The 13088-nt window shown below is 42.6% G+C and overlaps 1 protein-coding gene across 1 annotated transcript in view; it reads left to right on the forward strand.

Moving 5' to 3' along the window:
* The first annotated feature begins 1005 nt into the window (after nucleotides 1-1005).
* LOC131351658 (uncharacterized) overlaps nucleotides 1006-13088 on the forward strand; it is a 29164-nt gene continuing 17081 nt past the window's right edge. The window contains exons 1-7 of the mRNA XM_058387150.1: nucleotides 1006-1261; nucleotides 2812-3117; nucleotides 4459-4737; nucleotides 5159-5282; nucleotides 6793-6830; nucleotides 7030-7052; nucleotides 7367-7450. Of these exons, the coding sequence (XP_058243133.1) occupies nucleotides 1171-1261; nucleotides 2812-3117; nucleotides 4459-4737; nucleotides 5159-5282; nucleotides 6793-6830; nucleotides 7030-7052; nucleotides 7367-7450 (945 nt within the window). The 5' untranslated portion in view covers nucleotides 1006-1170. The remainder of the gene's footprint in view (nucleotides 1262-2811; nucleotides 3118-4458; nucleotides 4738-5158; nucleotides 5283-6792; nucleotides 6831-7029; nucleotides 7053-7366; nucleotides 7451-13088) is intronic.

The raw sequence follows: 13088 nt of genomic DNA on the forward strand, positions 1-13088 counted from the left end.
ATGGCTATCAGAAAGATGAAGAGCAATCATCTATCCTCTACTGGGGATAGTTAATGCTAGAAGGAGGACATCCTTAACACAGTGGACATGCCTTCCCTTTGTGACAGAAACTTTTTCCAGTTTCTTACCAAAAATAGCATTGACATGTAATTTCCTGCTGACTGTATCTCAAAAAGGAGTGAAATACACTGATCAGGCATAACATTATGAGCACTGAGAGGTGAAGTGAATAACACTGATTATCTCCTCATCATGGCACCTGTTAGTGGGTGGGCTATATTAAGCAGCAAGTGAACATTTTGTTCTCAAAGTTGATGTGTTAGAAGCTGAAAAAGGCTCATTGATGTACGTGGGGAGTGAAGGCTGGCCCGTGTGATCTGATCCAACAGATGAGCTACTGTTGCTCGAATTGCTGAAGAAGTTAATGCTGGTTCTGATAGAAAGGTGTGGGAATACACAGTGCATGACGGGTCAGAGCTGTTTTGGCAGCAAAAGGGGGACCAACACAATGTTATGTAGGTGGTAATAATGTTATGCCTGGTGGGTGTAAGTGAAATAAGAGCAATGAATTTCAGTGTGGCACATTTTCCACGTCACAAGTGAAAAGCAATAGCATTTGTGTATTTTCTTTTTGCTCTTTTCTGACACATAATCTTCTTCATATAATATTAGAGTAATGGTGTAATATTGTGACTGTGTAAAACTTTATTTGACCAGTAGAAAGCACTGTCTGGTCTGTTTCAGATATTAACTGTGGTGAACATCTTACTAATGTTTATATTGGTATGACATCTGAAGAGAATCAACATAAACAAATTTGTGTTGAAAGGCCAGTGTTGTGTTGAAAGGCCGGTGTTGTGTTGAAAGGCCAGTGTTGTGTTGAAAGGCCGGTGTTGTGTTGAAAGGCCAGTGTTGTGTTGAAAGGCCAGTGTTGTGTTGAAAGGCCGGTGTTGTGTTGAAAGGCCAGTGTTGTGTTGAAAGTCGTCACAGGGCTAGTTAAAAATTTACAAACACGGAAACTCTATATAACTCTGATGGTATTTTAACCACTGAAGTCTGTTCCACTTGCTGTCTTTTCTCACATTTCTGGGCATTCACGTTGTAACTAATCGCCACTATTCGGGTCATTTCGGGTCACAGAGTTATTAATCAGCACAGATCTCTGTAGAGATGATTATTGAGTATCAGTGGTGGAGCTCTGGATCTCTCCTGATGGATTTACACGCTGTGTGCTGCACTCTGCTCCTGCTGACATGTTCAGGTAAGTTTGTTATAGTAATCTCTCTCTCTCTCTCTCTCTATTAGTTAAAGTAGAAGCCTAAACCAATAGAAATATACAAACGTCATTAAAACTGACTTTTAGTCAGTCTTGACAAAAACCATGCTTCCCCAACATATAATATTTGTATAACATCTTCAGGGTTTTAGAAATAGTAGGGTTTTCCAGCCAAGAAAGCGCACTTTGTGTGTGTGTGAATTAGAAGCCTAAACCAATGGAAATGTGTCAGAATTTACAAAAGCCATGCTTCCTCAACATACAATATTTGTATAACAACTTCAGGATTTTAGACATAAATCATACATTTTTTTCTAGGTAAGAAAAATGTAAAAGAATTTAATAAAGTTAGAAATAATTCAAATTAGAGAGCTGTGGGGTTAGTAAGTGATTTGTTATAGACTACCAAAGAAAACTACATGAGTTTTTACATTGTGTCATGACATAAAAGTTTTTGAACAATAAAATCTATTAATGAAATTGTAATAATCATCAAGGGATCTGTTCCTAAAGAGGCATTTGTTGTATTTTAATGTAATTAATGTAATTTATCTGCTTATAATAAACTAATTTCACCCTAAAGCCTAATGGTCAAAAACAAAATATAGACTTAATAACTTTACTGTCGAAATAACTTCAGTTCAAAATATGCTATACCTTCATGAAGTTTGGAGATGAAGGTATACATGCTTCTGTAAGCTTTAGTTTCAATTTTTATTTAACTGTAAATTAACTTTTATTAATGCTTTGCTTCTGCTGTGGCTTTTTCAGCATCTGGATCTTCCCAATTTTTCCTGAATTTCTACTTCTGCTTTCCACAGTTTTAACTCACTATCTTATTATTATTTATGACTAATTAATATCTGCTAATCTCAGACCTTTAGGAGGCTTTCAGACTGGCAGTTAAATCTGAATCAGAGCAAGGTTTGCATGAACAGTTGGAAATGTGAACTCTGTCATTTTGATCAGGAAGCACAGTATGGTACTGAACCCAAGACTGCCTGTAGAAGGTGGTGTGAGTTCAGTTGCACAGAAACTGTGCCGCGATTCTAATGAATGTGAATGCAGCTTGTACTCGGGTCTGCACTTGTTCAGGAAGTAAAGTAACCTGCGTGTGTGTTTTAGCTGATGATCAGTAGTGTCCACTATACAAATGTAAAACAATTACACTCAGATTTTGACCTTAGCAGACATGACCAGTGTGAAAACCACCTTTTTCTTAGTAAAGCTGCTTTGTGACAAAGACTGTTATTAAAAGCACTATACAAATACAATGAAAATAAATTGTAACAAATAGTTACAGTTACAGTTACAATAGTTTAAATAGTTACATTTCTCTTCATTAGTTATGGATTTAGTTATTTATTTGTGTATTTTATTCCAATTGTATAATTAGTATGGTCTTTTATGTATCTTTTGTTTGATCACATATTTGTTTGTGGGGTTTACACCAAATGTTTTAGATATTTTAGGCCACTTCTGGTTACTTTTCATACAGCAAACTGGTGGATTAACATATTTGTTTCTTCACACAGGACTGGGCTTTGGCCAACAGTTGATATTACCTGAGAGGATAAATAAAGCAGTTGGGGAGAATGTAGTGATTACTCCAATCCGTCTTCCTGACCTCCCTCACTACTTAATCAGATGGGAGTTTAATACAACAAGCATTGTTGTTGGAACTGATGTACTGCCACCGTACACAGACAGAGTCAGTATAGACACCACGACTTTAGCTCTGGAGATCAGGAATCTGACTGAGAATGATACTGGACCGTATATTCTGACGATAAACACTGCTACAACTGTTGTCACCGGTCAAACCTCACTACAGGTGCTTGGTGAGTAAACAAAACTTTTCTTTAAACACAACTGAAGGAAGAGGTGTGTTTTACAGTGTTTCTGTAACGATGCACCGGAATCGGTCGTTAGGATTCATTTGCAGGTTTTATTAGGGTCATCTAAAACGGAAGGCAAACTCAGAAACTAGGACAGGCGTGAACAAGGAGAAACAAACAAAGATCATAACACAGTAATACAACACAAGATAAACAGGCAAATCGGATCGGTACATTACTGGAACGATACTTCGCGACATATCGTGGTGTAAATGCCGCTTATATGGCTGAAAAAGGCGGAAGCGTTCCTTTGCTGGTGGCGCTATAACTCGGGTGAGGCCTCCATCTAGTGGACTAGTGCTGATGGTGATGTTACAGTTTTTTTCAGTACTTATATCGTAAATACAAGGAAAATATTTTACCTCACATGTGATTGCTTTAGTACCGTTATAATCTCTGCTGCTGCTCACTGCAACAGTGGAAAATCCATTAGTACAATTAAACATCTCCGTTCACACAATGGCGCTTGAACATGCCTCTGATTCCACAGGAGGTTTCCCCTAAACCTTCATTAAAATGCAACTATGAACTGTTTATTAACAGTCTGTGTTACTCATTGTACATCACTATTGTTTGAATTAAATATCTGAGTGAATAGAAATATCTCCTAATATATTATGTTATTGAATATCAATGTTGTTAAATTGTTGCATGAATTATTGAAGTTTGCTACAGAAGAACAGCATCAGTAGCCGCTCAGGCCTGTAAGAGTAACAGTGCAGTTTTTAATGGGATGAAATGTTAATGTTCACTGAACAACAGGATTTTAACCCATCATTCCCACCCCGCTGTCTGACAATTAAACAGTATATGTACAGTTTATATGAAGATACATATCATCAGATGTATCTTATTAATTATTAATCATGCTCATAATATATGAATATTGTCTGACTCAAAAACTCTGTGTCAAATTTAGAATTTAGTTGTTGGTTTATATAACTAAACAAATAATTAAACAATTATACAAAATATTTTTTTGGTTGGTATTGGTATTTGGTTTGGTATTTTTTTTCTTGGTTTTGAGAGTATTGCTTAATGTCAAAGATGTCAATAAAATACTATTTTTGCTATTAATAGCTAAGACTACTATTAATATTATTCTAGCTATTATTCAGCAATTTCATCATAAAATCATAGTCAAAAAAGATCTTTGTCATTATTATTTAAAATAAGGAGATCTAAAAGCTTTTATACAGTGCTTCCTGTTATATTTTGGTTATAGATCATTAGTGGTGAGCCCTTATGTGTTGTGTGTCTGAGTCCTGTACTATGAACCCCCAGTTCCAGTCTCCAGTGTTACCATTGTACCAAGCCAAACAGAGCTGGTTGAGTTTAACAGCACTGTGAGTTTCGTCTGCTCTGCGTCTGGCTCCTTTGTTTCATTTATTTGGCTGAATGGCAGCTCTGAGATAACAGCAGGGGAGCGAGTTCTGCTAACAGACAACAACAGCAGTCTGACCATTACCAGTGTGATCAGAGGTGACACAGGCCCATACGAGTGTGAAGCATCCAACAGCATCAGCAGAAAAAAGAGTCTCCCATTGAGCCTCATCATTTACTGTGAGTTATTTCATATCATGCGACTTGTTAACAGTCACGAGTTTTATCCAACAGTCCTGCATGATATACCTGTTCTCCACAAGACCACATAGGCTCTAAAGCCGACTAAATATGGACTGTTCCAATTATAAGTATAAGTAAATGTTGATCGTTTTAGTTGAGCACTGTTGCCGTTTACTGTACATGATTTTGACTGACATCTCTCTCTGCACACACGCACACACACGCCAAAATACCGAGAGTGAGAGTGTGTGCTGGAATATGCTCTAGAACCGTTCTCACGATATTGTGATGTCCTACACCTATCGGTCTGCACACCGCCGCGTTCACACCACGTGACTAAAATACCTTACAGCCCTTGAGAGCGACAGAAAAAAATAAAAAATATGCTGCTGATTTCTATTTTTTTATTTTTTAACAGATAAAGGGAATGCAGGTGGAGACTCACTGTCTGCAGGAGCTATAGCTGGGATTGTTATTGGGGTTTTATTAGGGGTCGCTGGAATTGCTGGTTTGATTTTCTACTTTGTGAAAGTAAAAGAAATGTAAGTAAATTAGACCCTCAGTTTCTAATCTACTTGGTATTTAATATATGGATATTTAATAGCAGCTTTTTATTTTATTTATTATATTTATTATTTATTTATAACTAACATGAGTTATAAACATGTATTTTCTGTAAAAGGCTCATAAATATACACTATATTGCCAAAATTATTCGCTCACCCATCCAAATAATCAGAATCAGGTGTTCCAATCACTTCCATGGTCACAGGTGTATAAAATCAAGCACCTAGGCATGCAGACTGTTTTTACAAACATTTGTGAAAGAATGGGTCGCTCTCAGGAGCTCAGTGAATTCCAGCGTGGAACTGTGATAGGATGCCACCTGTGCAACAAATCCAGTCGTGAAATTTCCTCACTCCTAAATATTCCACAGTCAACTGTCAGCTGTATTATAAGAATGTGGAAGTGTTTGGGAACGACAGCAACTCAGCCACAAAGTGGTAGGCCACGTAAACTGACGGAGCGGGGTCAGCGGATGCTGAGGCGCATAGTGCGAAGAGGTCGCCAACTTTCTGCAGAGTCAATCACTACAGACCTCCAAACTTCATGTGGCCTTCAGATTAGCTCAAGAACAGTGCGCAGAGAGCTTCATGGAATGGGTTTCCATGGCCGAGCAGCTGCATCCAAGCCATACATCACCAAGTGCAATGCAAAGCGTCGGATGCAGTGGTGTAAAGCACGCCGCCACTGGACTCTAGAGCAGTGGAGACACGTTCTCTGGAGTGACGAATCGCGCTTCTCCATCTGGCAGTCTGATGGACGAGTCTGGGTTTGGCGGTTGCCAGGAGAACGGTACTTGTCTGACTGCATTGTGCCAAGTGTAAAGTTTGGTGGAGGGGGGATTATGGTGTGGGGTTGTTTTTCAGGAGCTGGGCTTGGCCCCTTAGTTCCAGTGAAAGGAACTCTGCTTCAGCATACCAAGACATTTTGGACAATTCCATGCTCCCAACTTTATGGGAACAGTTTGGAGCTGGCCCCTTCCTCTTCCAACATGACTGTGGACCAGTGCACAAAGCAAGGTCCATAAAGACATGGATGACAGAGTCTGGTGTGGATGAACTTGACTGGCCTGCACAGAGTCCTGACCTCAACCCGATAGAACACCTTTGGGATGAATTAGAGCGGAGACTGAGAGCCAGGCCTTCTCGTCCAACATCAGTGTGTGACCTCACAAATGCGCTTCTGGAAGAATGGTCAAAAATTCCCATAAAGACACTCCTAAACCTTGTGGACAGCCTTCCCAGAAGAGTTGAAGCTGTTATAGCTGCAAAGGGTGGACCGACGTCATATTGAACCCTATGGATTAGAAATGGGATGTCACTTAAGTTCATATGCGAGTCAAGGCAGGTGAGCGAATACTTTTGGCAGTATAGTGTATAAGATGTCTATTTAGGAATTTTGTCTGGTTACTGTTTACTGTCTTGTGAAGGAAATAACACTTAAATCTGCATGGCTCTATAATCTGCTCTACTTTTTACTGTCATTCAGGCCAAAAACAAACTCCAGAGGAAATAACCAGAGTGGAGGTATGTGTGAAGATCTCCAGTCATTGATAAATATTTGCTTGGTCTTAGAGACCAGACATGTAGCTGATGGCATTGTTATGATATTGATTGTCATTCCTGAGATATTTTCTGTTTGTTTAGGCTATACAGTATTCACATACACCATCATTTACTACAAACTAATGATTCATTTATATATATATATTCCTTTCTTATACAGCAACACATAATGCAGGTGGACATGTAAGTCAGTTCTCTGTTTAAGAAAAAAAGTGATAATGTGAAAATGTAGAAATATGAAGAAGCAGCTCATTTGCCTAATTATCCCTAAAAAATTCATATTTATTGTTCACTTACTGCTACACTGCAAGATATTTAAGATAAGCTTTAAAGTGTTGTGCTGCTCAAAATCATGAAGTTACATGGACTCAAATGTGTAGTAATAGTCAGCTGATCACTTTTAATGATATTGTTCATCAGTAAAGTCCAGTTCACTAAATGTATGTCAGAAATGTATTTATCTAACCATTTACCAGTGTCATTTTTTTTCTTTTTAGGATTCCTACTATGAACATATGGTAGGTTTCCAAAATCAGAACCCCGAGGTGAATGTGGGTAGATCTGACACTCACCCTATTAAGGTAAATAGCCTATGTATTTGATTAGTACAGCATTATTGCTATTACACTATTACATTATTGCTACATTGCAAGATATTTCATTTAGATGCTTATATTTAAAGCTGCTGGGAAGACTGTACTTCCTCCCACAGCATGTAGAAGCCATAGATTAGTCTGTTGTGCTGCTCAAAAATCAAAGTTATGTGGACTCAAATGTATGCTAATCAGCTGCTGATAACTTAATAAACATCAGTAAAGTCCAGTTCACTAAATGCATGTCAAATTTTACAGCATTCTTCTGTTTTTAGGATTCATATTATAAAAGTATGGCCGGTTTCCGGAATAAGAACCCTGTGATGCAGACAACTCACCCAATTAATGCAAACTTTTTTTTTTTTTTTTTTACACCATTATTAATTTAATCCTAGCCCCATTGTGATGCAGTTAGCTACTGCTATACTGACTGTAAGGACGCGCTCGAGGCAGGCGTAGTAGAATCCATATGCAGATCTTTATTCACAAAACGGCAGGCAATAATCGGAATCGATATGGCTAAGCGAAAGGGTCAAAAACCGGAAAATCAAGAACTAGCGAACAAACCAAAACCGCAAAACCGAGACTCGTAGAAAACAGTAACAGGCAAAGATCATACACGTAGCAGGCAATCAGGAACAATAAACAAGTCTTGGTATGTAATCCACTAGAGAGAACAATACTTCGCAGTGAACAATAGGCAGCGTGTTGCTTAAATACCCGAGTAAGACAGGAAGTGAGTTTGCAAATGTCAATATTCGGGTGATGGCTTCCTCTGGTGCTCTGGTTCTGCAAGCATCGTTACAGATGCGTGCGCACCTGGTAGGCAAGGGAGCCATCAATGTCCAGTGGTGGGGGAGGTTCAGTGATAGCGGGGCCGGTGGTTTGAGGCTCGTGGAAGGGCTTGAGTAAAGACACATGGAAGGTAGGCGAGATACGATACGATGCTGGAAGCTCAAGGTGGAAAGAAACTGGATTAACTTGGCGTAGAATTTTAAACAGGCCAACAAACTTGGGGCTTAACTTATGACAAGGAAGTTTTAGTTTTATATTCCTAGTAGAAAGCCACACCTTCTGACCCACTTGGTAACCTGGGTGGGGACGCCGACGCCGGTTAGCTTGGAGCTCTTGTCGTCGGATCGCTCTCTGGAGACGAACATGGGCTCTTTCCCAGATCTCCTGACTACGTCTTGCCCAGTGTTCAACTGTAGGCACATCCGAGGGTTCCCCGGACCAAGGAAAGAGCGGAGGTTGATAGCCCAAAACACATTGGAAGGGAGTTAAGCCGGTCGAGGAGTGGCGCAACGAGTTTTGGGCATACTCAGCCCAGGGGAGAAACTCACTCCAACGGTGTTGCTCACGGCTGCAGTATGTTCTTAGGAACCTCCCAATGTCTTGATTAAGCCGCTCCGCTTGGCCATTGGACTGGGGGTGATACCCAGAGCTGAGGCTGACATTGATCCAGAGTTGTTTGCAAAACTCCGACCACACACGAGATGTGAACTGTGGGCTGCGATCAGAAACAATGTCCTCGGGTAAACCATAGTGACGGAAGATGTTTTGGAAAATGGCTGTGGCTGTTTCCATGGCAGTAGGCAGACCTTTCATGGGGATTAACTTGCAGGACTTGGAAAAGCGGTCGATTACAACCATGACTGTGGTGAAACCTTGAGAGACAGGGAGGTCTGTGAGAAAGTCTACTGAGATGCGAGACCAGGGTCGGCGTGGAACTGGCAGTGGTTGAAGTAGACCTTCTGGTAGCCGACGGCTCGTTCGGGACTGTGCGCAGACCGAGCAGGACCAGATAAACTCCTCGACATCGTGGTTGAGCGATGGCCACCAGAATCTTTGTCGTACCAGCTGAATGGTTCTACGGGTGCCGGGGTGTCCTGAACTCAGGCTCTCATGGGTCCATCGTAACACTTGTTGGCGGAAACCTGTGGGTACATAAACTTTGGTTGGTGGACATGTTGGGGGGGGGGCCTCTGTCGATTGAGCCCGTTCAATTTCACTCATCAGGTCCCACTGCACAGGAGCTACTTGGACAGATGGTGGAAGGATAGGCTCTGGGCTGGATGGTGGCTCCAGGGTTTCATGGATTCGCGACAGGGCATCTGCTTTCCCCATTCTTAGACCCGGGGCGGTAGGAGACTGAAAACTTGAATCGTGTAAAGAATAGCGCCCACCTAGCTTGCCGTGGGTTGAGACGCTTGGCTTCCCGAAGATAGGCCAGATTTCTGTGATCGGTAAGGACCAGGAACGGGTGGCGGGCCCCTTCGAGCCAGTGCCTCCATTCTTCCAGGGCAGCCTTTATCGAAAATAGTTCCCGGTTCCCTACGTCAGTTCATTTCGGCCGGTGTGAGCTTTCGGGAGAAAAAGGCACAAGGATGCAGTTTTCCAGACTCTGGTTGACGTTGAGAAAGCACAGCCCCTATCCCACAGCTCGAAGCGTCCACCTCCACTACGAACGGCAGCTCAGGGTTAGGATGATGGAGTATCGGAGCGGAAGAAAAACTTTTCTTAAGTTTCTGAAAAGCAGCTCTGGCATGATCAGTCCACTTTAAATTTCTTGGGCTTGTCTTTCAGCAGTGAAGTCATTGGGCTAGCAATGGTACTGTAGTTCCTGATGAATCTCCTGTAAAAGTTCGCAAATCCAAGGAAGCGTTGCAAACCCTTGATGGAGGTAGGTTCGGGCCAGGATGTAATGGCGGACACTTTCGATTGATCCATTTCTACTCCCTCATGTGAGATTACATATCCTAGAAAATGTTACTGTGGAACGGTGAAACTCACATTTCTCCAGTTTCACATAGAGATTGTGGTTGGTGAGGCGTTGGAGGACAGCACGAACATGAGAAACGTGTTGATCTAGGCTGGCGGAATATATGAGGAGGTCATCTATGTAAGCAATGACGAATTTGTTTAGCATATCCCTGAACACTTCATTGATAAGTGACTGGAAGACGGCGGGGGCGTTCGTGAGTCCATATGGCATGACCAGATACTCGTAATGTCCATGTGTTGTGTGAAACGCTGTCTTCCATTCGTCACCCTCCTTTATCCAGATGAGATTGTAGGCGCTGCGCAGGTCAAGCTTGGTGAAGATTTTGGCTCCTTGTAACTGTTCGAGGGCTGCGGGAACCAGGGGAAGAGGGTAAGGATATGGGACTGTGATTGCGTTCAGGCCTCGGAAGTCAATGCAGGGTCGAAGGCCGCCGTCCTTCTTTTCTACGAAGAACCCTGCTGCCGCTGGTGAGGTAGACGGGCGGATGTATCCAGCTGCAAGGGCTTCCTCAATATATTCCTCCATAGCAAGCTTTTCAGGAAGTGACAGGGGGTAAATACGATTCTTAGGTGGCATAGTGTTCGGAAGAAGGTCAATGGCACAGTCCCAGGGTTGATGTGTGGGTAGTCTGGCGGCCTTTTCTTTACTGAAGACCTCTTGGAAATCTTGGTATTCTTTAGGGAGTGTGACTTGGAGCGATGATTTGGGGCTTTCGATAGACGTGGAAAGGCATGGACGGGTTATCGGGTTGCAAAAACAGTTCTCTAGGCAGAAGGTAGACCACCTTTTTAATTCCCCCTCCTTCCATGAAATGTCCGGATCATGAAGTTGAAGCCAGGGAAGGCCTAGGACGACAGGGTTTGATGGTGAGGAAATAACGAAAAATCTCAGTCTTTCTCTGTGAAATAATCTGATCTGAACCTCCATGAGAGGTGTGTGGTGAGTAAGAAGGCCCTCCCCAATGGGCTGATCATTTATGGCAGTGACTTTACGGCGGAGTGCATGGGATAGTTGATAGGCCAAGCTCACGGACCAGGTTGCTGTCTATCAGGTTCACTGCTGATCCAGAGTCAACCAGCGCTGTGACGAAAAAACGAGAGTCGTTGTGAAGGACGAAGGCAGGAAGAGAACCCTTAGAAACCGGCTTCACGACTTCTCTCTGGGATGTGGCAGGCTTCTCTGGGCATTGGAAGACTCTGTGACCTGGTTGTCCACAGTAGAAGCACAGCTGCATCTGCACACGGCGTTCGCGCTCCACCTCAGAAACACGAGACCTCCCCAGTTGCATAGGCTCGGTGACTTCCTCCTTCTGGCTGTGGTATTCCATAGTGCCACGTGGTGAGGAACGAGGTGTGGGGGTGCGAGTACGATGCTGGCGCCGCAGGTTGTCAAGGCGAATAGCAGTGGATATGTACTGGGAGAGAGTAACATCAGTGTCTCTGCACGCCATTTCCGCCTTCAGCTCTCTAGTAAGTCCTTCCCGAAACACCGCTATTAATGCCGCCTCATTCCAGCCTGACTGAGCAGCGAGCGTGCGGAACTTAATAGCAAAATCAGCAGCTGTATCAGTTCCTTGGCGTAATTCCAGTAATAGGACAGAAATGTCTTTACCTCCTGCCGGATACTCAACACTTCCCTGATCAGATTCGCGAAGTAATCAGCTGAGGTCTTGACCTGAGGATCCGAATCCCACACAGCCGAAGCCCAATCCAGCGCTTTGCCCGTCAGCAGAGATAAAAGGAATGCGCATCTGATGCTATCGCTGCAGTATACCTCCGGCTGTTGAGAGAAAAAGTTGTCACACTGGCGCAGGAAACCCCGGCATCGATCCGCGGCACCATCAAACTTTTCTGGCAGCACGAAGCGTGGAATTTCACTGCGCGGAGGCGGAACTGGAGCTGCGGCGGGAGATTGTCGTTGTCGTAGCAGCGCGTTGGTGACTTTTAACGCCTCCACCTGGTCCTGGTAGAACCGGATCATATGTCCTTGGCGAACTAAGGTTGCACGAAGATCCGCTGGATTCTCTGAAGGCGAAGTATTCTGTAAGGACGCGCTCGAGGCAGGCGTAGTAGAATCCATATGCAGATCTTTATTCACAAAACGGCAGGCAAGAATCGGAATCGATATGGCTAAGCGAAAGGGTCAAAAACCGGAAAATCAAGAACTAGCGAACATAAACCAAAACCAAAACCAAAACCAAAACCAAAACCAAAACCAAAACCAAAACCGCGACTCGTAGAAAACAGTAGCAGGCAATCCGGAACAATAAACAAGGCTTAGCACGTAATCCACTAGAGAGACCAATACTTCGCAGTGAACAATAGGCAGCGTGCTGCTTAAATACCCGAGTAAGACAGGAAGTGAGTTTGCAAATGTCAATATTCGGGTGATGGCTCCCTCTGGTGCTCTGGTTCTGCAAGCATCGTTACACTGACATTTTGTGATATCCTGTTGTATTTCTTACTAAACATCTAGGGAGGAATATATGAAAACCCCTGACATGCAGATAGGACTCACTCAGGTCTTTGTAAATAATGAGGTGAGTTTCCTTCACTGTCCTCAGGAGACAGTATACTCATCTGTCCTCAAGTTTTCAAACATTTCAGATAGTTATATGTTTGACAGACATTTGAATTTTTATGTCCCTGACTGCTCTTAATGTTTAATTGTTAACATATTTTTACATGCATAACTGTATGCATTACACCCATCTGTATGTTTACTGTTTAGTGCTCTTTGGACTCCTCTGCTTCCTTGTCAGTGATGTTTATGGCCTTTTTAGAAAAATCCATTTCCTCCTGCACCAGCAATTTGCTTTTCTAGCCTTTGTGACATTTTAAT

The sequence above is a fragment of the Hemibagrus wyckioides genome, linkage group LG01, assembly GCF_019097595.1.
Source record: "Hemibagrus wyckioides isolate EC202008001 linkage group LG01, SWU_Hwy_1.0, whole genome shotgun sequence".
Lineage (NCBI taxonomy): Eukaryota > Metazoa > Chordata > Actinopteri > Siluriformes > Bagridae > Hemibagrus > Hemibagrus wyckioides.